At 47.8% G+C, this 24,633-nt stretch overlaps 1 protein-coding gene across 1 annotated transcript in view; it reads left to right on the forward strand.

The window, feature by feature from the left end:
* Positions 1-400: 400 nt before the first annotated feature.
* NFKB2 (nuclear factor kappa B subunit 2) overlaps positions 401-24,633 on the forward strand; it is an 83,186-nt gene continuing 58,953 nt past the window's right edge. Inside the window, exons 1-2 of the mRNA XM_081006379.1 lie at positions 401-552; positions 14,565-14,612. Of these exons, the coding sequence (XP_080862505.1) occupies positions 488-552; positions 14,565-14,612 (113 nt within the window). The 5' untranslated portion in view covers positions 401-487. The remainder of the gene's footprint in view (positions 553-14,564; positions 14,613-24,633) is intronic.

The raw sequence follows: 24,633 nt of genomic DNA on the forward strand, positions 1-24,633 counted from the left end.
GCCGCAAGCGCGAAAAGCACAAACCAGGCCTTGAGGGGGAGAGACGGAGAGCCTCTTTTGCCGAAGAAGGGCGCTTTCTGGCGCGCCTCTCGCTCTCCTCAGGAAAGGCACAGCCTCTCCCTTGCGCTGAGGCGAAGACGAGCGCGCCCCGAGCTCTCCCTTCCCCGACCTCTCCAAGCCGGGGCGGGCAGCGCGCGGAGACCGGCCCCCGAGGCGGGGTCGCCCCGTCCCATGCCGGCCTCGCTCCTCCTCCTCGGGGGGCGGGAAGTTACGCTTTGGCCGCCGCCGCCGCCGCTGGGCTGGAGCCCCGCCGACTTTGGCGCCGTCGTCGTCGTCCCGCGCTCCAGTCAGTCCGCTGCGCAAGGGGCCGAGGGCCTTGGTAGGGGCCGGCGCCAGGCGCGCTGCAGCCGACTCCCTCCTGGCGCCCACCGGACGCTGGCTGGGCGGGCGGGCGAGCTCCCCCTGTCGGGCGCGCCTCCGCCCCAAAATGCCCGCCTGGGCGATCCTGCCTATCGCCTTGCCCGCCTTCAGCATCACCGGCATGTGGATCGTGTGAGTAACACAGGACGGGGCGGGAAGGGACCCTCACCAGCGGACCCGCGCGCCACGCTTCCAGCCAGCGGCGTTTCTGCCCCGAGCGGCTCTTGGGGCTCCGGCGCCGCCGGGGGGAGGCGAAGGTGGCGGGCTGCGCTGCGCTCCGGAGCCGTGGTTGCCGCTGCTTCTTCGCGGCTTCCCCTGGCCTGGCCTCTCCGCTCGGCCCTGCGCCCGCGAGCCTGCCCTCGGGACGGAGCCGGGGATGGCCCTCGCATCTCCTCGCATGGCCCCAGCCTCGGAGCTGCTCGAAAAAGCGCCTCCGCTTCTCCTCCACCCGTGCAAGGCGGGGTGGAAGTGAGCCAGTGCCAGTGGAAAGTTTCAGGGCTGAGACCTGTTAGGCTGGAGGGCAGCATCGGCGTGGAAGGATGCTTTGCGTGTCGTGTGTTTGTGCCTCGTCCGCCCGGAAATGCGCCCAGCCTGCCACATGTTTCCAGAGTGCTGCTTATACAGTAGTGCGATGCGCGCTCCTGGTGCGTGCCCGAGGTGTCTTCCCGACGACATGCTTATCAAGCATTCCTCCGGATTTGTTTTCGCGCAGTTTTTTAAAAAAATAATATTTATTAATTTTCCAACAGTTTAAACACAACACTACAAAAAAACATTAAAAAACCACAATACAATACAATACAAAATCACTACAAAACACTAACACATGAAACTAACAAAACAAAAACAAGACCCCTTTAAAACACATCAAACAATTTCATTATCTTATCTTTCATTCACTTGTTTCCACGACCTCCTCACACCTCCCTTTTTGTATTCCACTTCTGTTAATTGTTTCAGCAATTCCTTTCCATCTTCCTCTGTTTTCTATCCTATAATTATCTTAACACATTCTAACCTTATTTTTGTTTTCGCGCAGTTTTGCGCACGCGTTGGATGACGCCCCGGGTGTACTGAGCACTGATTCTGATTCGTTTGGCCAGAGATGTTTGGACATTGCATCAAAGCAATGAAAGGAGAAAGGAGATTCCGACAAAACATCAGGAAGAACTCTCTGGTAGTAAGAGCTGTTGGACAGTGGAACGGTCTCCCTCTGGAGGTTGTGGTCTCTCCTTCCTTAGAGTTTTTTAAGCAGAGGTTTTTAAGTGCATTTCTCCTCTGTCTCTTTCATTTACAAAGTTTTCAATGTTTGACCGGGAGTCAATCAGCTACTGGTAAATTCAATTTACTTCATCCTGCAATTGGGTTAGAATTGTGGAGTTGGAAGGGACCGCGAGGGTCATCTAGTCTAACTCCCTGCAAGGCAGGAATCTCAGCATGACAGATGGTCATCCAAAGGCAAGGTAACTGCTTTTTACAGAAGTGAAAGCCTTGCCAAATGAAGGACTGGCAGAACAAGTGCAAACCAATTATATGGCAAATCAGAAGGAATGACAAAAGAGCGCCTCTAAAGGTGCTTAGGCTAAATAATTGAGACTTCTTTAAAAATGCAGCTGTTAAGATGAAAAAAGGTGCAAAGGGAGGGGCATGGGGGAAATCACAGAACAGCTAAATAAATCCTTTGCCCCTGCCTACAGGGGTTTAGAGACCCACAAGTGAACTATATATATATATATATATATATATATATATATATATTAGTACTGCACCCAAGACATGCAAAGGATGGGGCTATAGACATTTTAGAAACTGGCAGCTTAAAAGCCAGCTTCCCATTGTCAGCTGGCATTTACCCAAGGAGCTCCAGGGGTAGTTGGTTTCTTACAAGAGTGGAAGGTGCTCAGCGTTCCACTGCCCAACTTCAGAATTTTACAGGAACTCCTGAAGTCTATACTCTGCAGCTGAGCTTTTTCAGTAGCTATTGCGATAAAAAAGCATTGATCTCAAAAGCCTAAGAAGGAGGAGGCTAGCTAAGAACAAGATATATCCTAAGCCTCCATTAAAGTTGGTTTGGCACCCTTACTCAACAAGCCTGATTCCCCCCCCCCCAACTGGACTTCTTGCCATAAGAAAAGTGACATGAAAAGGCGCTGGAACGTGTGGCAGAACAAACCGCTTGACCCTGTGTCATATACCCTCCTGGAAAACAGATTGGAGCAAATGTTCGGTACGCAGCCGGTCACTGTTTAACCTCCCCACAAACTTTGTGCAGGCAAAATTGTGAAGCAATTGAAAGATTTTCCATAAGTACACTCAGTGTCTCTGTTTTCAAATAACAAAATCCTTCACACAGGTCCATTACAGTCAGTTTGAGACGTTTTTTGTAGCAATGTGGGGTTGATGAAGGAAGAGAGGTGGGGAGGGAGAAAGGAGAAAACAGAGAAAGAGGGGTGAAAGCAGAGAGGGTGAGGGACTTCCATTATTTACATAGTGTATGAGTGGAGATTTTTTTGTCCGCATCGCATGGGTAGGTGTCTTATTTTTGCTGGCAGAGCGAGTGATCAGAGGGCCCAAGTTATGGTTAGTTGCAGTTGACTGGTTGCAGGGTGTTTTGTTTGTGTGTGAGGTTAAGTTAGCCCTATTGATTCATAGTTGTTAGGGCAGGGGAGGGGGTCATTGTCTTGTTGGCCTTTGTATGTGATAAAGAGGAGCCACACAAGGGGGAAGGCCTCCTTCTTTGTTTGATCCCATGATAGATTCAGTCTGCTGATTAGTCTTTCTAGTAGCGCTGTTTCCCATGCAGTTTGGTACCAGTGGTCCATGTTCACTGCCGAAAGGTCCCTCCAGTGTCTGGTAAATATTGACCCATGCATTTTCCCTTGCTCAGGGGTGCCAACTTGAATAAAATATTGGGAGGGCGGACAGGTAAGCTCCACCCCACATAATCTATCACAAAACTAGGGACACATACAATATTTGAATGGCAATGCCCATCAACCCGGGGGGCGGAGGCTCAAATATTTTATTGGGGGCGGCTGAAAGTACCTTGGCCCCTAGGAGTTGGCTCCTGTGACCTTTTACCCTTTCTGAGGGAAATACCCACATAGTTTAAAAAACAACAACAACAGCAGCAGCAAGAACACCTTGTTGTCAAGAACCCTGATAATTTCCTTGACCTGTTCAAAACATTAAGCCCTTCCCTGGAAACATGCACAGTCGCCATTGTTTGCCTGGCTTTGAGAGTAAATCCTATGGATTAGTGGGATTTACTTCTGAGTAAGCATGCATAGTGTTGGGCTACTGGTTTCGCCTGGGACTAAAAGATCAAGCAACCTGTCTGGCCTCCCGGTGGGGCTCAGGGTTGCCTGTCACTACCAGATGGCTGCCTACCCTTGATTGGTGTGTTTAGTTAGCAGATTCTTCCAAGCTGAATCACTTTCTAGGCTTCTTGTCAATTCTGGACAATGCAGGAGAGGCAGACGGTTGCCTCAAAACATTTGCGGTGCCTCAGGCAGGAAATCTGCATTGTCAAAATATGCGGCTAAACTAAATTACAACTGGCTGCCCTTTACAGATATTCTGTAATGTGCTGCCTGAGGAAGGCTGCCTCAACCTGACTGATTGGTATCTTGTTGAATCTGTCTTGTCTGGTTGTAAGGAGACTGTTGCCTGCCGTTCGTTAGCTGCAAGACAACGCGTTTGGGTTGTCTGGCTAGGGAGGGAGCAAGATGCAAATATTCAAATAACTCCAAGTATATAGGGACATAGGAAGCTGCATTTTGAGTCAGGCCATGGACCGTCTACCTCTGTATCGCCTACACTGGCCGGCAGCAGTTCTCCAGAGTTTCAGATGAGGAACAAATAATAAGCCCCCTCTCGCATGAAAACCCAAGATGGTTCCTGAAATTCATTCTGACTGGGCAGATAAAATATAACAGATAGAATTTTGCAGGGTGTGTTGTTAGCGTGTGAAAATGGTCAAGCTCCAAGGAAGCCCAGGCAGCCACCTCTAGATGGTGTCATCCTGGCGCCCGGGCATCTTCACTTGGTTGCAAGTGGCTGTTAAAGGTAAAGGGACGCCTGACCATTAGGTCCAGTTGTGGCCGACTCTGGGGTTGCGGCACTCATCTTGCTTTATTGGCCGAGGGAGCTGGCGTACAGCTTCCGGGTCATGTGGCCAGCATGACTAAGCCGCTTCTGGCGAACCAGAGCAGCACACGGAAATGCCGTTTACCTTCCTGCTGGAGCAGTACCTATTTATCTACTTACACTTTTATGTGCTTTCGAACTGCTAGGTTGGCAGGAGCAGGGACCGAGCACTCACCCCGTCACGGGGATTCGAACTGCCGACCTTCTGATAGGCAAGTCCTAGGCTCTGTGGTTTAACCCACAGCGCCACCCATGTCCCAAGTGGCTGTTAGCCAGGTGCAAAATACGCCTGGCAAAATTCGAACACTGTTCCTGGAGTGTTGGCTGCTGCCATTCCCAGATGCTGAGTAGAGTTTGCAAGAAAGTGGGCAAAGACTTCAGAAGGATTCACAAAAGTGAGGAGGGAGCGGGTAGGTTGGAGCTTCATAGGGCAAGGGATTCGCTTTTGGCTTGTTAATAAGCCAAACTACTCCCTGGTTTTTGGCAAGAAGCAACTTGGTTTATTTCTGAGTCAGTGTTGATACAAGCCATAGGTGACTTGCCTATCACTCCCGCCAATATACTGTGCTGCAAGGCATTTCTGGGGAGGCTGGCCAGAGGTCCCCTATTTTATGTGGCCAACTTGCAAGCACAAGCAGTGGAGGTTTTTGGCCTAGGTCCTAGGAGCATGAGCGCCTGCGGGGCCAGTTTTGGATGAACAGGTGCAGAGCTGTATATATACTTTAGCACACATTGAAGAGGCGCTGTGTTTCACAGGCTAGTTTTGTAAAAACCAAAACCAAAAAACCATACCCTTTTGGACTGGCTCTTTTCGGACTGCTTTAGGTGGCATGCCACATCTGTTCCATACCTGCTTCTTACTGCAGAGCATCACAGTTCCCTTAAATACAACAGAGCACCTTATTCCAGTGGGTTCCCTCCTTTGAAGCGACCCTGTTAATAAAAGATAACAAAAAATCCTTGCGGCAGCTACTTTGTTGATGCAACCTTATTTTCAGAGTTGGTGGTGAGGTGAGACCTCTTCTCCCACTCTGGGTGTTTCCTTAAGAAAGGCCTTCTGCTCCCCCACCCACACTTCCCTTCTGTTGATCATTAGCTGTTGTTTATTGTCTGTCAGCCCATGTGACAGCACTTGTATCTCAGCCAGTTTGCATTAATTTCGAGAACAGCGTTGCATGAGCTACTGCCTCGAAAGCTCCTAAGGCAACCAGCAGGAGTTACAACACTGGGAGTACATGTCTGCTATTGAATTCTTCAGAATTCACACGTAGTCATGTCTTCCTGTTGTTTGGCTTGGGTTTGGCATCTACCTGTGGATAGCTCAGCCTGTAGAGCATGAATCTCCTAATCTCAGGGTCATGTATTTGAGCCCCACATTGGAGATAAGTTTCCATGCCTTTCTGGGGCTTGGAGTTGATGACCCTCGAGGTCCCTTCCAACCTTGTTTCAATGATTATCTGCCTCCGCTTGCCAATCTGCAAAGCAGAAATACAATGGCAGCTTCCTTAAGCTGGTGGTTGAGGATACATAAGATAATGCAAGTTCCCATTGGTTTGTGAAGATCAGCAGGTGGTCACTGCCAACGTGAGCTTCTTCTCAGGAATGCTACGCAACTAAAATACAGTTTTGGGCTCCTTAGGGGAAAAGAGATCAGGCAAGCTGTAGCAAGAGTGGCTTTGATATAGAACTGTTGCGTCCAGAAGAAGCAGATGATGAGCTAGGTTTGCAGACTGCACTTCCTTGCTTATAGTGATCCCAGGGTGGTTCCCAAAATATCACAAAATAAATAGCAGTTACAAAAATATACAAGCCCTGGGTTTGGTTTTGGTTATGAGGTCCATGCTTTTGTTGCATTGGTGTGCTGTTTAGGGGCAAGTCAGGACAGTCCCTTCTGCTGCTTCAAGAGAGCTTCTGTTTTCTGAATTGGCCTCTTTCAGGATTGTGTTGAGTTCTACCTAAACAGAAGAGGCGCTCTGTTTCTCCCTGATCTTGACTTCTGCTGTGATACTCATCCAGCTCTGTCCATAGGTATTGCAAGTTCAGAAATGCTTGCAAATCCTTTTGATTTGTGTTTCTCTGTCTGAAAGTTCATTGGGCTTTGCTGCAGACAGTACCAGCAAGGTCGCTTCCAGACAACCTTCTTATCAAGCATCCTGATTTATTTACCAGGGGTGGTGGTGGTCGTCCGACTATTTATTGAGCATTCATTCAGATTTTTTGTTCACAGGGAGTTTAGACCATGCTGAATCAAGCAAATGTTACCCGCTTCACTTTTCGCTGCGTTTTACTCTCACTTGGCTTTTCCACAAAAAGTCCAGTGTTTTGAGGAAGTGAGTTCATTGCGCAAGGCTTCCCAACGAACAATAATTGCACAGCCTGAGTTCGCTAGTATGTGTTTGAATGCCACCCAAAAATATCAACAGTTGGGAAGCGCCCAGAAGAAACTATGGGTGAAAGCTGAAGGTATCAAATAAAACAAACCCTCTCTGAGATCAGTGTTCCCAATTGGTTGGGCAGCTCTCATATCCTGTTGTGGGTCCTAGCCACTGAGGGTTAAGTCTTTTGGCGGGTCTTTTATACTTCTCTTAGGGGCAAAATCCAAAACTTTTGATCAGGTAGCCTACAATCCTTTTTTTCAAAACATGATTTAGATCTTCTTGCGGGGGGGGGGGGGGAGTTGTGTAAATAATGGGTTTTTGTTTGGTAATTTCCACATACTACAAGATCATACAGGGCAAGATCATTTACAGTACAGTGGTACCTCAGGTTACAGATGCCTCAGGTTACAGACTCTGCTAACCCCAAAATAGTACCTCGGGTTAAGAACTTTACTTCAGGATGAGAACAGAAATTGCACAGTGGTGGCACGACGCCAGCGGGAGGCCCCATTAGCTAAAGTGGTACCTCAGGTTAAGAACAGTTTCAGGTTAAGAACGGGCCTCTGGAATGAATTAAGTTCTTAACCTGAGGTACCACTGTACTGGAAGACAAAGGCCAGGTCCAAAAAATATATATCATGGAACTAGTTACATGAGCCCAAGGGTGGGGTCTCAAACAGTAACCTCTTTTTCTCATGTTACATGTTAAATTGGTTTTGAAACTTGAGTGCATGATGTACAGTATGTATTTTACAGAAAAACATGGGTTTGACAAGAGGGTCATGGACTCAGTTTTAAGAGATTGTGAGAGACCCTCATTGAAATTCAAATTTTGCTTTAAACCACATTACTATACCATACCTTCCAACATTTCTCTGATGAAAACAGGGACATCCCATTCCATAATGACAATTTTGCTATTTATACCACCACACATCTGACTGGGTTGCCCCAACCACTCTGGGCAGCTTCCAACATATATAATAACATAATAAAACATTATTTTTTTAAAAAAAAACTTCCCTATACAGGATTGCCTTCAGATGGCTCGGGGGTAGGATAATGTCATACCTTCCAATATTTCTCTGATGAAAATAGGGGCATCCTAAGGAAAAGTGGGACATTCCGGGATCAAATCAGAAACTGGGACGGCTTCTCTAAATCAGGACGTCCCGGGAAAATAGGGACACTTGGAGGGTTTGCTGTACAAAACAGTAAAGGATAAAACCATAAATAGAAGCAATGGATGCAATGACGAGAAGGCAAGCAAAGCGGACTGGATGCTATGCTATGCTTACACAAAGCAGGTTGGATGAGCACCGTAGATGAAGCCACGGCCTTGTGAAAAAGGAAGGAGCCCTATGCTTAGAATTTTGAATGTGGGCACCCAGCAACAGGAAGCCCCTCCCCCCAGTACACCTGAGAAACTGCAGCTCCAGGCCCAGTCGTAGGGACCAATTACAGCATTTAGCCAATTGCTAGTTTCTCTCGCATGATTCAGGACGTCTGTGGTTTCGTCTAGGCTCCTTCATCCCATCCAGCCACTATTCCTCCATGTTAATTTGCTTGGCTGGCGGTGCCGGCTGCTTATTATACCTCAGCCGTAAATAATGGAAGTGTGGTTGGTAGCCTAGGGTGAATGATGCTTGTACGTGGCTGGGCATGGTTTGGGCACTTCTTGGGGTCTTGCCCGCTGATCCTACCCCCTGGAGAAAGCTGCTATTTGAAAAATAAAATCTGTGAACTTGGCATTGGCCAAAGCCATTCTGACTTTGAGTCGTAGAATTGTAGCTTCGGAAGGGACCGTGAGGGTCTTCTAGTCCCAACTTCTTGCAACGCAGGACTCTCTTGCACAACGCAGGGCTCAAACCCACAGCCCTGAGATTAAGAGTCTCATGCTCTACTGACTTGCACCATGGTAGTGCCAGTAGTGTTGTCTTCCTGCCTTTGCCAGAGAGTGAAGGGAGCTATGAGTTTTGTTTAGCAGTAGGAGCAACCAACCTTTAGAACTGGCCGAGCAGTCTTGGATTTCTTGGACATATAAGTAATAAGTAAGCAAATGAATGCTGGGACGCGGGTGGTTCTGTGGGTTAAACCACAGAGCCTAGGACTTGCCGATCAGAATGTCGGCAGTTCGAATCCCCGCGAGGGGGTGAGCTCCCGTTGTTCAGTCCCTGCTCCTGCCAACCTAGCAGTTCGAAAGCACATCAAAGTGCAAGTAGATAAATAGGTACCGCTCCGGCGGGAAGGTAAACGGCGTTTCTGTGCGCTGCTCTGGTTTGCCAGAAGCGGCTTAGTCATGCTGGCCACATGACCCGGAAGCTGTACGCCGGCTCCCTCGGCCAATAAAGCGAGATGAGCGCCGCAGCCCCAGAGTCGGCCACGACTGGACCTAATGGTCAGGGGTCCCTTTACCCCTTTACCTTTAAGCAAATGAAAGCTTTCCATAAAGCTATAACATCATAGACTGGGAGCTGCCTGTTAGTTCTTTATTTATAAATGATGTGAATTTAAGCAAGCAGGTCCTTGCAAACAGAATGTTGCAGAGTGTATAATTGGGGTGCATGCTTGTGGTCACTTCAGACAACCTGTTTACTGAACATCCAGATTTATTTGGACAAAGTTTGCAGGTAGGTTACATGTTTATTGAATATTCATGCAGATTAAATGAGGTTAAGTCAAGCAATGGTTACCCCACGTTTTCCAGTACATTTCATAACCCCCTTTCTTATTGCAAAAAGTCTCATTTTTTGCAGATAGGGGAGAAGCAGGTTTATTACATAAGAGCCCAAATCCACCCTAATTGTGCAATGCCCACTTTCTGGTATGAATTGAAACCCACCCACAATAAAGTGACAGCCTGGAAGTGCCTGGTGTTTCCTGTTTTAGCCTGTGGCGAAGAGAGTTGAAAAAACACACACAACCCCATGAAAAATGGGTTGCGTGCTCTAATTTGGCTCTTAATTCACAAACAGTTTTGTTTAGATTTTAAAATTTTAAAAGTGCAACCAGTCTGCATGCAAGTCAGCAAGCGATTGAGTTAATTGGGTTTGGCCTGGGAGGACTTCTGACGGTGGCACTATCTCAGGGTTGGAATTTCACAGCGGGTTACTTTACAGGGCTTCTGAAAGCTGCCCTCCTTCTCACAACGGGGTGCAACAGTAAACTATATTGGAGGGTTATTGTAGGCTACTCTCAGCCCAACCTGCAATGTGGTGGTTGGAGTGAAGGCCCAGAATCCCTTGTGCTCCATTTTGCCTTGGCAAGAAAGGTCACATCCAGCAGCACGGCATCAGTTGCTGACACCCCAGCGGGGTGGGTTCGCCAGCCCTCGCCACCGGAACGACCCCATCCCCTAGCGGGGCTGTGCTGAGCCAACTGTCTGCCTGCACAGAGGGGAGCCCGGCTGGCCAACACGACCCTTGATGGGCAGAGAGGAGCATCAGGCCACTCTGCGGTGAGGGCACCTGGCTTGTGCCCGCTCAAAAATTGTGTGCGCCCCCCGCCCCCCCATGCCTTGCCCCTGGTCACGTCTCCCCTTGAATACACAAAAGTACAGGGTAGGTTCAGGGACGCAGGTGGCGCTGTGGGTTAAACCACAGAGCCTAGGACTTGCCGATCAGAAGGTCGGTGGTTCGAATCTCCGCGATGGGGTGAGCTCCCGTTGCTCGGTCCCTGCTCCTGCCAACCTAGCAGTTAGAAAGCACATCAAAGTACAGTGGTACCTCGCAAGACGAATGCCTCGCAAGACAAAAAACTCGCTAGACGAAAGGGTTTTTTGTTTTTTGAGCTGCTTCGCAAGACGATTTTCCCTATGGGCTTGCTTCGCAAGACGGAAACGTCTTGCAAGTTTGTTTCCTTTTTCTTAACGCCGTTAATACAGTTGCGACTCGAGGAGCATCTCCTAGAACGCGGTGTGGTAGCCTTTTTTGAGGTTTTTAAAGACTTTGGTGATTTTTGAAGCTTTTCCAAAACTTTCCCGACACCGTGCTTCGCAAGACGAAAAAAATCTCAAGACGACAAAACTCGCGGAACGAATTAATTTCGTCTTGCGAGGCACCACTGTACAAGTAGATAAATAGGTACCGCTCCGGCGGGAAGGTAAACGGCATTTCCGTGCGCTGCTCTGGTTTGCCAGAAGCGGCTTAGTCATGCTGGCCACATGACCCGGAGGCTGTACACCGGTTCCCTCGGCCAATAAAGCGAGATGAGCGCCGCAACCCCAGAGTCGGTCACGACTGGACCTAATGATCAGGGGTCCCTTTACCTTTTACAGGGTAGGTTCTGGCGCTACTCTATCTCCCAACTTCTGAAAGGTGCCAAACTGACTGATGTGACTGACTTGTGAAGAGCTGCTGCCTTGCCACTCTGGCAGCTCCTGCAAGGTGCTTCCCCTCCCTCATCCACTTTTCCCATTGTGTTTACTCTGGTGGGATATAAATGACCTGCTACACATGCTATTAGATTGTAATTAATGCCGCCAAGACCATATAATACCAGTCTTGAAAGACATACACTGGCTCCCAGTACGTTTCAGAGCACAATTCCAAGTGTTGGTGCTGACCTTTAAAGCCCTAAACGGCCTCGGTCCAGTATACCTGAAGGAGCGTCTCCACCCCCATCGTTCTGCCCAGACACTGAGGTCCAGTGCCGAGGGCCTTCTGGTGGTTCCCTCACTGCAAGAAGCCAAGTTACAGGGAACCAGGCAGAGGGACTTCTCGGTAGTGGCACCCGCCCTGTGGAACGCCCTCCCTCCAGATGTCAAAGAGAAAAACAACTACCAGACTTTTAGAAGACATCTGAAGGCAGCCCTGTTTAGGGAAGCTTTTAATGTTTAATAGGTTATTGTATTTTAGTGTTCTGTTGGAAGCCGCCCAGAGTGGCTGGGGAAGCCCAGCCAGATGAGCGGGGTATAAATAACAAATTATTATTATTATTATTACCAAAAAGTTTGAGCCCATGCCTTTGCATCCAAATCGAAAGGTTCTGCTCACCTCTTGTTTTAGCAGGGGGCTGAAATTTAGACCCTTCTTCTCTTTGTTAGGTTTTGACAGAGGCAGAAAAGGATTGCCGTGCTTAAAAAAAATCAAGTGCATACAAATATATATGCAAATTGGGACTTGCATTCTTTCTCCCACAGCTCAAACCTGGCTTCGCCCCTGTTTTTGGACACAGATTTGCTGGCCAGCCTTTCTCTCTATTATTCAGGCAGACTGTTTGCATTTAAAAAGAATTATTTTAAGCACCACCTGTTAGGGATGGGCAAGGATCTGTCGGTTTGGGCTTCTCTCGGGTTTTTCTCCCCTTCTCCGCCCCCCCCCCCAGTCTTCATTCAGTTCACCATATTTCTGCATCAGTCTGCGTTTTTATTTTGAAAAGTGAACGCAAAAATGTTTGAATTGATTAATACTGCTGTTATATGCTAAGAATGTGGAATCTTAGAAATTTGTGATTTGGTGGACTCTCCCTAAACGTGCTGATGGTTATCATGCCAATTAACAATGTTCAGTTACCGTATTTCCCGCTCTATAAGACGCATCAGACCACAAGACGCACCTAGTTTTTGGAGGAGAAAAACAAGAAAAAAAATATTCTGAATCTCAGAAGCCAGAACAGCAAGAGCGATCGCTGTGCAGTGAAAGCAGCAATCCCTCTTGCTGTTCTGGCTTCTGTGATAGCTGCGCAGCCTGCATTCGTTCCATAAGGTGCACACACATTTCCCCTTACTTTTTAGGAGGGAAAAAGTGAGTCTTATAGAGCAAAAAATATGGTAAATGGAAAGGACAGTCCTGTGGCTGCTTTAGCAGCAGTGGTGAGCAGTAGTATGTGGACTGCCTTTCTGCACGTTGTCCTGCTAACGCAGTGTGTTGGGGGGTCAGGGAAACCTTGGACCCAGGTGTCAAACACTGACCCCAGGCCTCACTTATTTGGCCCTTGGGACTATTACCAGGCCACACCCTCTTTCCCTGAGCGACACCCCCTTACTGGCCTTGGGCTGCAACCTCCTGGAGTGTTTTTGCCTGGTTGGAATGTTTACTTGACCTCTGAACCTGGCTTCTTGCTTTTCTGGATGGAGAATGCAGAGGGATGTGCGACTGCGTCTAGAAACTAGCCTGCTGCACCAGGGTAGAAAATTGTATTCATTGCTCCACCCACTTTTGGCCCTGACCCCACCCACTGCTGGCATGTGGGCATGGCTGCCCAGAAGCAAATGCAGCCCTGAGGCTGAAAAATCTTCCCTAAAAGGTTGCTATCTAAGGGGTGGGGAGGCATTTGGAGCCGTTTTGCCTGGGATGCATGTCGGACTCTTATCACTAGACAAACACTGCCAAGCAGATAGTCTGGCAGGGGAAGGAGCTGATTCCAAGTGCAGGGGTGGCCCCCACCTTAGCTAGAGTGAGGCAACTGCCTCAGACAGACAATGCTATAATAAGGCACCCCCCTCCCACTGCCTGCTATTTCTCCAGAGTTCATCAGCTCTTCCCTTCTGCTGGAGGACAGCAACACATGCCAGCCCAGCTCCATTAACATGTGGACCCCAGAATTTCGGATCCCCCAAAACCGATGCCAAAGCTTACTGCTGGTTTTCTGCCACAAATCCCGCGTTCCTTGCCGCGCCCCTCCCCCAAACCGAGTAATTGACACAGCAAATCGGGGTCACAAGTAAATAGCCAAAAACCCAACGTTGTCCGTTTGACTCCATACTGGTGCCAAAGCTGTGTGCTGGTTTTGTGCCACAAACCCCACTTTCTGTGCCATCCCCAAAATTCTGTAATTGACACTCAAATCAGGGGCCGCAGGTACATCCCAAACAGTGTTCGAAACTCCCATTGTTCTAGGTGTGTTTTGCGACAGGGAATTTCATTAGCACAAGCCGTTTCTGAGCTCTGGGCGCAGTACTGCACCTAAGATTTCAGATTAAAACTGCGGAGTGGAAGGAAAGGAGGACCTTTTTCTGCCTCCCCACTTCCAGCTCCTCTCTGAAGACTGGAGAAGAGACCCTCGTAAGAATATTAGGGGGGTGGGCAGGGGAAGGACTAGACCATGTGAAAAATGAACCTAATATTTTAGCTGCTGTTCATTCATTTTCAGCTTTGTATTAAAAAGCGCGCCTAGATGTTCCGCTGTTGCGTCCATAACCTCGGTTTCAGGTGCCATTTAGCTCCTAGCTTTCATATCTCCGTATCTAACACTGACCCCAAAGCCCAGGCTTGTCCGATTGACTGCACACTGGTGTCAAAGTTGTGTGCTGGGTTGGTGCTCTATCCTTAACACACCTGTTCCCTCCAGGTGTGATGGAGGATGCTACTCGGTTGCTTAGGCTGAACTGCAGCTTGACCCAGATTGCCTCAGAATCTCTACCACTTTATAGATGGGCAGCAAAGGTTAAGAGAAATGACTTGCTGAAGGCTATGCACCGAATCGGTGGTTGAGGAGGCAGGAGTTTGAAGACTGCCTCCCACCTTTGGCCCGAACACCTTGTTTACTGTGCATTCTTAATGGAGGCTTGAGCATTGGGGCTGCTCCTAGGCTGCAGAGAACTGAGAAGCCGTCGTTGGGTGTTTGGGGAGAGCAGACACGATCACTTCTTTCACTTCTTTCTTTTATTCCCTACAGGTATGCCATGGCACTGTCCAACAATCACATCTGTCCAGTCCATAATTGGTAAGAGTTCTTCCTCCCTTTGCGCAATGGCTTTTGTGGGTGGCTCTGCCTGTCTGTGGGTTTTCCTGGGCTGGTTCTAATATCCTTGCTCATATGCTTGCATTCTGCTTCTAGCCAGGAGGGGAAAGACCTTGATCTGGTATTTCAAGCGCAAGATGGTACGGTTTACTTAGACTCTGTGCTTGCATAGTCTTTTCATTTTTTCCCCTCAACCCAAAGTCGGCCGCCTAGATGATGTAAGTAGCTAAAGAACTCTAACTATGAAAGCCTGAAGATGTGAAAGTTTGAGTTTTGCCAACGATTGCATGGTGCACGTAGTCTGCTATTTAAAGCACAAAGTCTACCCACCCACTGCATTACAGGGTTTAAAAGTAAAAAACCACCACTTGGTGGTCTTCATGCTTGTGGAGAAAAAAGGAGGCATGCTAGACAGTTTCACCTTAAGTGGCGGCGAACCTCCAACCTGCGGATATCATAATTCAGATTGTTTTGCCCAAGCCCTGCCCACTTTCCCTACACTTGATGCCATATACAATGATGCCTGGTGTGGTTTGCAGGGATCAGCCATCCAGCCGGAGTGGCTTGATTTCAAACTGTGCCAGCGAAGGGAGTGCAATGTGCAGGTGGTGCTGATTAGCAGAATGCTGGCGCTTGGGAATACGTGTAAACTGCAAGGGCGAAGGAAAATGACATCGTCCTGATGTCAAGAGGATTGACAGGTAGGTGGGCCCAGTCCTCCTGCCAAAATGGATTGAGAGACATAAGCACTCACCCTCCTGGCTGGAAAAGGGACCTCATTAATCCTTAAAGGCTCCAAATCCTAAAGGAAGGAGGGGCTGGAGTCTTAGTCTTTATGAACCTGGATAGCTCAGCTGGTTGGAGTGTGGTGCTGATCAATGCCAAGGTTGCAGGTTCTATCCCTGTATGGGGCAACTGCTTACTCCTGCAATCACAGGGGGTTGGACTTAGATTATACTCAAGGTCCCATCCAACTCTGTGATTCTCTTTGTGGGAACTTTTAACTTCTCAGCAGGATACGCCAGTGTCATGAGGAACCAATAGGCTTTCATGGCGAATAGATCAAGTAGTTAGTAAATAGAGACGCAACATAGACTGGCTACAAAGCATAGCATGAAAACAATATTTTGACTCCCTCCTCTTCACTGCTTACAAACCTCCCTCCACATTGAAGTATTTATTGTACATAAGGATATGTACAATTTTAATGCCCACAGTGCAGCTCCATTTATTATACGAAAGGAATGCCCTTTTTGACTAAAAATGAATATAAAAAATAATGTTACACTATCCACGCTCTCCCCCCATTTTAATGTAGCACTTAAAATTTTTTAGCAGGGTCCCAATCAATGGACAATTTTGGGGCAGGGACTAAGGTTATTTTTTAACCCAAAGCTGCGGTTGGGATCAGAGGTTCATGTAGAGGAGACGTGGATATGCATATCTCTCTCTCTGTGGGCCTTATCTGAAAGATTTCAGCCAGGAGTGTTTCCTAGCCCTGTCTGGAGCCACCAGGAATTGAACCTAGGAACCTCTGCATGCTAGGGACAATTGCATGCATCCACCAGCTCTGGCATCCTGCAACTTTAAAGGTCCTGCCTTGCACTTGGAACAGGAGGTGCACAGAGGATCACCTTTCCTCTTTCTCACTAGGACACCCCACCTTCCAAAGACCTACCAACCAGTTGTTGTTGTTGTTGTTTAGTCGTTTAGTTGTGTCCGACTCTTTGTGACCCCATGGACCAGAGCACGCCAGGCACTTCTGTCCTCCACTGCCTCCCGCAGCTTGGTCAAACTCATGTTAGTAGCTTCGAGAACACTGTCCAACCATCTCGTCCTCTGTCGTCCCCTTCTCCTTGTGCCCTCCATCTTTCCCAACATCAGGGTCTTTTCCAGGGAGTCTTCTCTTCTCATGAGGTGGCCAAAGTATTGGAGTCTCAGCTTCACAATCTGTCTTTCCAGTGAGCACTCAGGGCTGATTTCCTTAAGAATGGTTAGGTTTGATCTTCTTGCAGTCCACAGGACTCTCAAGAGTCTCCTCCAGCACCAGAATTCAAAAGCATCAATTCTTCGGCGATCAGCCTTCTTTATGGTCCAGCTCTCACTTCCACACATCACTACTGGGAAAACCATAGCTTTAACTATACGGACCTTTGTTGGCAGGGTGATGTCTCTACTTTTTAAGATGCTGTCTAGGTTTGTCCTTGCTTTTCTCCCAAGAAGCAGGCGTCTTTTAATTTCGTGGCTGCTGTCACCATCTGCAGTGATCATGGAGCCCAAGAAAGTAAAATCTCTCACTGCCTCCATTTCTTCCCCTTCTATTTGCCAGGAGGTGATGGGGGCATAGTTGTTATTAAAGACGAACATACTCCTCCTGACCCTTCCTCAATCAATTCTTCCCTGAACCTGAGTTTTGTTTAGTTTCACAAGCCATGCGCCTCCACCTCCTCGTCACAGGCAGGCTCTCTCGCTGTCTTGCCTTCCCAGAACTTCAGTTGCGAAAAGTGCTCTCCAGGACTCCACATAGGAGTCCCATTTTCAGTAACAGCACCACTGAGTCCTCGAAAAAGAAGTACCTCTGAGCACGTGCAGAGTGTGACTTCCCGTTCCCACTGAATAAGGGCCGCCTCCTGCCTCTTCAGTACACTTTAGAATTCAGGAGCAGGATTGTTAACATTACAGTACAGCCCACGATCCTTTCCCTCCAGAACATACATACATTTAATTTCTACACTGCTCTTCACTCGGGGATCACAGTATAAAAACACAAAAATACACAACATAGTAACAAACAAAATACCCCCCAAGTTTAATAATAGTAATAATAATAATAATAATAATAATAATAATAATAATAATAGCTCATACCCCGCCCATCTGGCTGAGTTTCCCCAGCCACTCTGGGCGGCTTCCAATCAAGTGTTAAAAACAATACAGCATTAAATATTAAAAACTTCCCTAAACAGGGCTGCCTTCAGATGTCTTTTAAAGAGAAGATAACTGCTTATTTCCTTCACATCTGAAGGGAGGACGTTCCACAGGGCGGGCGCCACTACCGAGAAGGCCCTCTGTCTGGTTCCTTGTAACCTCACTTATGCAATGAGGGAACCGCCAGAAGGCTCTCGGTGCTGGATCTCAGTGTCTGGGCTGAACGATGGGGGTGGAGACACGCCTTCAGGTATACAGGACCGAGGCCGTTTAGGGCTTTAAAGGTCAGCACCAACACTTTGAATTGTGCTCGGAAACGTACTGGGAGCCAATGCAGATCTCTCAGGACCGGTGCTATGTGGTCTCGGAGGTCACTCCCAGTCACCAGTCTAGCATTCTGGATTAATTGCAGTTTCCGGGTCACCTTCAAAGGTAGCCCCACGTAGAGCGCATTGCAGTAGTCCAAGTGGGAGATAACTAGAGCATGCACCACTCTGGCAAGACAGTCTGCGGGCAGGTAGGGTCTCATCCTGCGTACCAGATGGAGCTGATAAACAGCTGCCCTGGACACAGAATTAACCTGTGCCTCCATGGACAACTGTGAGTCTAAAATGACTCCCAGGCTGCGCACCTGGTCCTTCAGGGGCACAGTTACCCCATTCAGGCCCAGGGAGTCCCCCACACCCGCCCGCCCCCTGTCCCCCAAAAACAGTATTTCTGTCTTGTAAGGATTCAACCTCAATCTGTTAGCCGCCATCCATCCTCCAACCGCCTCCAGGCACTCAAATAGTGAGGCCCCCAGATAGTTAAATGCCAAAGGCCTGATTACAGAGGAAAGTTATTGCCCGGCACCTAAAGATATGTAGTGAAGGTGCTAGGGAGCCACCACAGAAAAGGCCATTTCTTATGTTGCCACCCTCCAGGCTTCTTGTGGAGGACGGGGGACACACACGGACACACACACACACACACACACACACACACACACGGGTTGGGAGCCAGTTGCCATCAAGTCCTGATGAACCAAAGTGTTGTGGCATCACATTTCAGCCATTACTCTCTCCAACACCCTTTTCACAAATTGTCGAAACTTTATTCCTCACCCATATCCCACGTGTTGCTCTCTGAACACAGGGGGCTCTTAGGAGCCCAGGTAGCTGCCTTCTGCTGACTGAGTCCATTGGGCCATCTAGCCTGATGGGCGGCAGCAGCCCTCCAGGGTTCAGACAGGAGTGTTTCCTAACCCTACCTGGGATTGAAACTGGGACCTTTTGCATGCATATGCTTTAAGACAGGCACCCCCAAACTTGGCCCTCCAGATGTTTTGGGACTACAACTCCCATCATCACTAGCTAACAAGACCAGTGGTCAGGGATGATGGGAGTTGTAGTCCCAAAACATCTGGAGGGCCAAGTTTGGGGGTGCCTGCTCTAAGATGAGGCAGGTGGCAGCTTTGGGGTGCCGTCAAGGGCGGGAGAGTGAGAGACTTGTGCTCTTGGAGTCTCACACATGTTCATGATGGCAATGGTGGCAGTGGTGGGGTTTCACTTGGATGTTCTACTTTGGGCACCAAAATTCCTCGAGCTAGCCTTGTTTATGAATTGACCCCATATCCCTTGCAGGTGGGTGTTGGTAGAACCAGTTTCTAGAATTGTTGGCATCCGTGTGTCTTGAAAGACAATGGAGTGCTCCACCGGGGGTGAAGTCAAACCGCTACATTAGGAGCACCGAAGGGACCTTCCTGGGGCACAATCCTGGGCAGTGTGCATAGAGGTCCTGGGCTGCCCAAACAAGACCCCACTCTCTGGTCCAAAGGAAAGTAGAGCAATATGTTTGGCAGCAGCTTGGCTGCAGGAGTTGCCGGAAGGAGGCGTACAAGGCTCCATGCAACCTTCCTAGGGTCCTCACTCCAGATTTGTATAGGGTTTACTCCTTAGCCCTGTCTTCTCCTGAAGACATCCTGCAAAACAGAGAAGGTTTAGGGTCAGGGTTCTTCCTCTTCTAGATGGGCTACTTTCCTAGGTAAATGGGACCTGGTGAACAGCTTTTTCAGCATTCTGTCATTACGAAGCACATAAATTCTATTCAGCATAATATGATGACAATTTGTCCCCTCGGCTGAAAATTTGGCATGGGAAATGTTCGTTTCCGCTGGAGAACAGTCAGTTTCTCTGGAGACTTCTCATTTTTTTGCTGCTGTGTTATTTTAAGTCGTCAAATAGCTCCAGTGGGAAATGCCAGGAAAGTGATCTCTGCTCCGTTTTTGTCATGCTAGTTATTCCATAGAATCGTAGAATTGGAAGGAATCCTGGGGGTCATCTAGTCCAACCCTCTACTTTGCAGGCTGTGTCCCTGCTCCAACTATTGGAGCATTCGTCTAGCCTTATTAATTATTATCATTTGAACAAATGTGCCCCTAGACACCAGAAGGGTGGCTCAGCTCAGTTGGTTAGAGCATGGTGCTGATAATGCACAGGTTGCAGGTTCGATACCTGTAGGGCGCAACTGCATATTCCTGCATTGCAGGGGGTTGGACTAAATGATCCTCAGGGTCCCTTCCAACTCTACAATTCTATGATTTCTAAAAGTTTATGTTCAATGCTCTTCCCACTTTTCCCTCTTTCCCCACCCACCATTGGCATGTGGATACCAGAAAATTGCCCAGAAGGAAGTGTGGCTCTCAGGCTAAAAATGGGCCCCCAATTCCACCTTAACTAGTTATAGGCATGGTGGGGGAGGCTGTTTCTCACCGCAAGGCAGCTTGTGGAGCGATAGACCTTATCCCTTCACCTATCAGTATGATTCCCTCCCATGCAACTAGAAGACACCAATGAATTGTCCACACCCCACTCTATTATGTTTGACAGTTGGGCTTGTGCAGGGATTCAGATCTGGCACTGACTTGTTGGTTGTTGTTTTTTATTTGTACATAAAAGCCTTTAGAATTAGTTGTGATACAGCCAATATATTTATTATAAAGGCTTCTGTTAGCTCCCTTTGAGTTGAATTCGGAGCACAATTCTGCCCCATTTTTCGGCACAACTGCCCTTGCATTTTTTTCAGAAGTAGTCAAGGATGAAAATCATTCTGGAGAAGTTAACAGGGTGTGCTGGGAGATGAGTCAGAGAGATAGCAGAATGTGTTTCTTGGAAGCTCTTCGTGGCCAGGCACTTCAGCCAAGAAAAAGACTTATATTTAGTTTGATTCCGCATTTCCAGCTGGGAAATAGCTGATATAAAATATGGGTGCACATACTTGCCCTGGAAAAGAATCCACCAAGTTTTCTCAATTGCTTCTGTCGCATAAACAGGGGGGGAAATTATAATATTGAGCTGGGCCAAGAATGCTGTGGTTTGGGGGAGGTCAAGGAGGGAGAGAGGAGGAAGGAGGTTGCCACTGTTTGTGTTTCTGCCTTTAAATAAGTTCAGGGTGTAAACAAAAGAGCTTAGGAAGGAGATGGAGAGACACCAAATGTCATCTGTCTGGTTTTGTGGGGATGGGGTGAGGCTTAGGAGAGAATTTGCCATTTTAAACTGCACATTTCTGAGCCGGTTCAAATGAAAATATTCCCGGCAGTGCCTGTCTCTTGCTAGACTAGAACCTGAGAGAAAGGTAAAGGTAAAGGGACCCCTGACCATTAAGTCCAGTCGTGGCCAACCTAATTTCCAGGTCATGGCAACCAGTTTCCAGGTCATGTGGCCAGCACGACTAAGCTGCTTCTGGCCAACCAGAGCAGCGCACGGAAACGCCATTTACCTTCCCGCCGAAGCGGTACCTATTTATCTACTTGCACTTTGACGTGCTTTTGAACTGCTAGGTTGGCAGGAGCTGGGACCGAACAACGGGAGCTCACCCCATCGCGGGGATTCGAACCGCCAACCTTCTGATCGGCAAGCCCTAGGCTCTGTGGTTTAACACACAGCGCCACTCTGACCTGAGAGAAAGCAGAGTTCAAATTTCCACGTGGCCATGAAGCTCACTGGGTGAGCTTGGGCCAGTCATCGCCTCTCAGTCTAACCTACCTCACAGAGCTATTGTTAGGATAAAATGAGAAGGGATCAAGCATGGGGGTGTCTACATTCTTGATCTCCCCCTGCCCAATTTTCCAGTAATGCTCTCGAAACATCTTTGCTTGAATAGCTCAGTTGGTTAGAGGCTGTGGTGCTGATGATGCCAGGGTTGCAGGTTCGATTCCCGTATGGGACAGCTGCATATTCCTGCACTGTAGGGGGTTGGACTAGATGATCCGCAGGGTCCCTTCCAACTCTACAATTCTATGAGTCCATATCCGAGCCTTTTGCTGCAAATCCTTTATATGGCAGTCCTTCTAAATGGATGCAATCAGGAAAACCCTTGTTCTGTTCTGCTCACTCTTCCTCTGGCAATCCTATCGTTCAAAATTAGTTCCAACTCCTGAGAAGTTAGGGAATCGATCGTCTTAAAAACCATTCAGCTGTATCATTTATTTACTGCATTTATATCACAGCTTTTTTATTGAGACCCAAATTGTTTTGATTATTATGTTTTATTATTCTTTGTGCGCTGTGTTTGATAATAAGCTTTGTTACAAATTTGCTCTGGGCAGTCTTTTCTAACTGGTTCTGCTGAACGATTGGTTGGCAAGGCCGTCCTCTTGCAATAGTTCCTAAACCAGATCCCTAACTGGATTCGCTGATGCTTGCTGCAATTCTCTTGGTTCCGTGTTTTATTTAAAAGGTGTTCCCTCACCTGGGTAATGAGCAGGTGGTGTAGAAGCCAAATTCTTACCCCATATGGAACAAGTTGTTTTGGCTTTAGCATCTTGCAGGGTGAAAGCAAGTGTAGCTGGAGGCTTGGCTGTGCCAGCATCGTCTTGGGAAGCTCTGTGTGTACATATAATAAATCCCTTCATATTTTACAAAAACTATACCATTCAGTATTCCATTATTGCAACCATCAAAACTTATTTACACTGTTGAATTTATCTTAATGCTGCCAGCGTTTTCAGCCGTGCACAGTTATTTCCCATATAGTCAATAAACGTTTTCCAATCCTCTTTAAACATTTCTTCTTCTTCTTCTCTTATTCTATATGTTAAGTCTGCAAGTTGTGCATATTCTGTCAAGTTGCCATTCTTCTTTGGTTGGGACCTCGCTAGTTTTCCATTTTTGGGCTAACAAGACACAGGCCGCAGTAGTAGCATACATAAATAATCTTTTTTGACACCTGAAAATTTCAGTCTGAATTATCTCCCAACAGGAAGGACTGGGGTGTTGTTGTTTTTTTAAAGTACTTTTGAACAACTTTTTCCATTCATTATGGATCATTTCCCAATACTCGTTTACCCTTTTACAAGTCCACCACATATGAAAGAATGTTCCTTCCACCTCTTTTCATCTTTAGATATGATGCAAAGAGAATCTGCTTCTGTTTCTTAATGCATTTAAAATTTATTTCCCTCGATCATTTTTCACCCACTCATAAGAAAAGAAATAGCATTCTTATATTACCAAAGGGGACTTTGGTGAAATTCTCATGCATGGAGTGCAGGGTTTATGTATCTTTTGATGTGGCCAAGGGATTTTGCAGATGTGTTTTTCTTCCATTTACAAATCATCTCTCCACTGCATTCTGCAGTGAATGCCTGTCCCAAAAACCCCATGATGTCCTTGGCTGGGCTTTCTGGAAGCTGGAGAGGCTGTGCTCCTGACAGATGTGCATTGTTAATTCTTCTTAAGGGAAGTCCTTTTCTCTTTTAAAATACATCAGTGTGGAAAGATGGATTAGAAAACAGGAAAGACTTAGGTTAAAAGCAAAACCAACAAATGCGCCAGTCTCGGGGGCTTGGTAGCCAGCCTCCCTACCAGTTAAAGCCCAGGGGAAGATGTCATGGAGTAATCTGGAATTGGAGAGCACTGGAAAAATGTTCAATGGGAACGAAACACAAACACGAGACACGGGTGGCGCTGTGGGGTAAACCACTGAGCTTTGGGCTTGTCGATCGAAAGGTTGGCAGTTCAAATCCCCGCGACGGGGTGAGCTCCCGTTGGTCGGTCCCTGCTCCTGCCAACCTAGCAGTTCGAAAGCACGTCAAAGTGCAAGTAGATAAATAGATACCATTCTGGTGGGAAGGTAAACGGCGTTTCCGTACGCTGCTCTGGTTTCACCAGAAGCGGCTTAGTCATGCTAAGGAAAAACTGTCTGTGGACAAATGTTGGCTCCCTCGGCCAGTAAAGCGAGATGAGCACCGCAACTCCAGAGTCGTTCGCGACTGAACTTAACTGTCAGGGGTCCTTTACCTTTACCTTTAAACACAAACACACACCACCCTCGGCCACTTCTCAATTAGTAAGATAAGGTCATTCCTGCAGCCATCAAAACGATAAAGAAAGCACACGTTAGTGATTTGGACAAAGAAACAGAGGCCTCTTTCATGGGGGAAAAAGACTTTCAAGAAACTGGAAGACCAGTTTCAGCAAGTCCGGCTTTGTTTCCTCTCCCCCCTTGAGGTTTCCCCCTTAGGGCAAAGCCACCTTGCAATTTCTGGGAATGGTTGCATCCTCTGGCCAAACCTGTGCATGAGTCATGTCTATTCCAGGGAAAGCTCTCCCCTCCTCTGGGCCATTTGGAGTCTGTTGAACTGGTGGCTCACTTCCGCTTTCCAGTACCAGCCTCAGGAAGGCCTGGCTCTGTTGCCTTTGAAAGGGAGGTTCCCCACCTGTTAAGTTGTGGGCGAATGTATCAGACGACACAGCGATTCCTCCAAAGCAGCTCTTTATTTGTAAGCTGGAACAGAACTGAACTGAGAAGCTCAGTCAGCCTGCTTATATAGAGCTCCACTAGAATGCAACAGTAACCATTTTCTGTAACTAGCCAATCACTGAACGTCACTTTCGATCCTTCATTTGCATAACTATCTACAGTATCCCCCTGCTGGCCCAGGGTGAGAACTTCAGTACATAACACCACCCTCATCTGCATCTGATCTGTACAGTGGTACCTCGGGTTACATACGCTTCAGGTTACATACGCTTCAGGTTACAGACTCCGCTAACCCAGAAATAGTGCTTCAGGTTAAGAACTTTGCTTCAGGATG

This window comes from Podarcis pityusensis (genome assembly GCF_964106645.2).
Source record: "Podarcis pityusensis genome assembly, chromosome: 5".
Lineage (NCBI taxonomy): Eukaryota > Metazoa > Chordata > Lepidosauria > Squamata > Lacertidae > Podarcis > Podarcis pityusensis.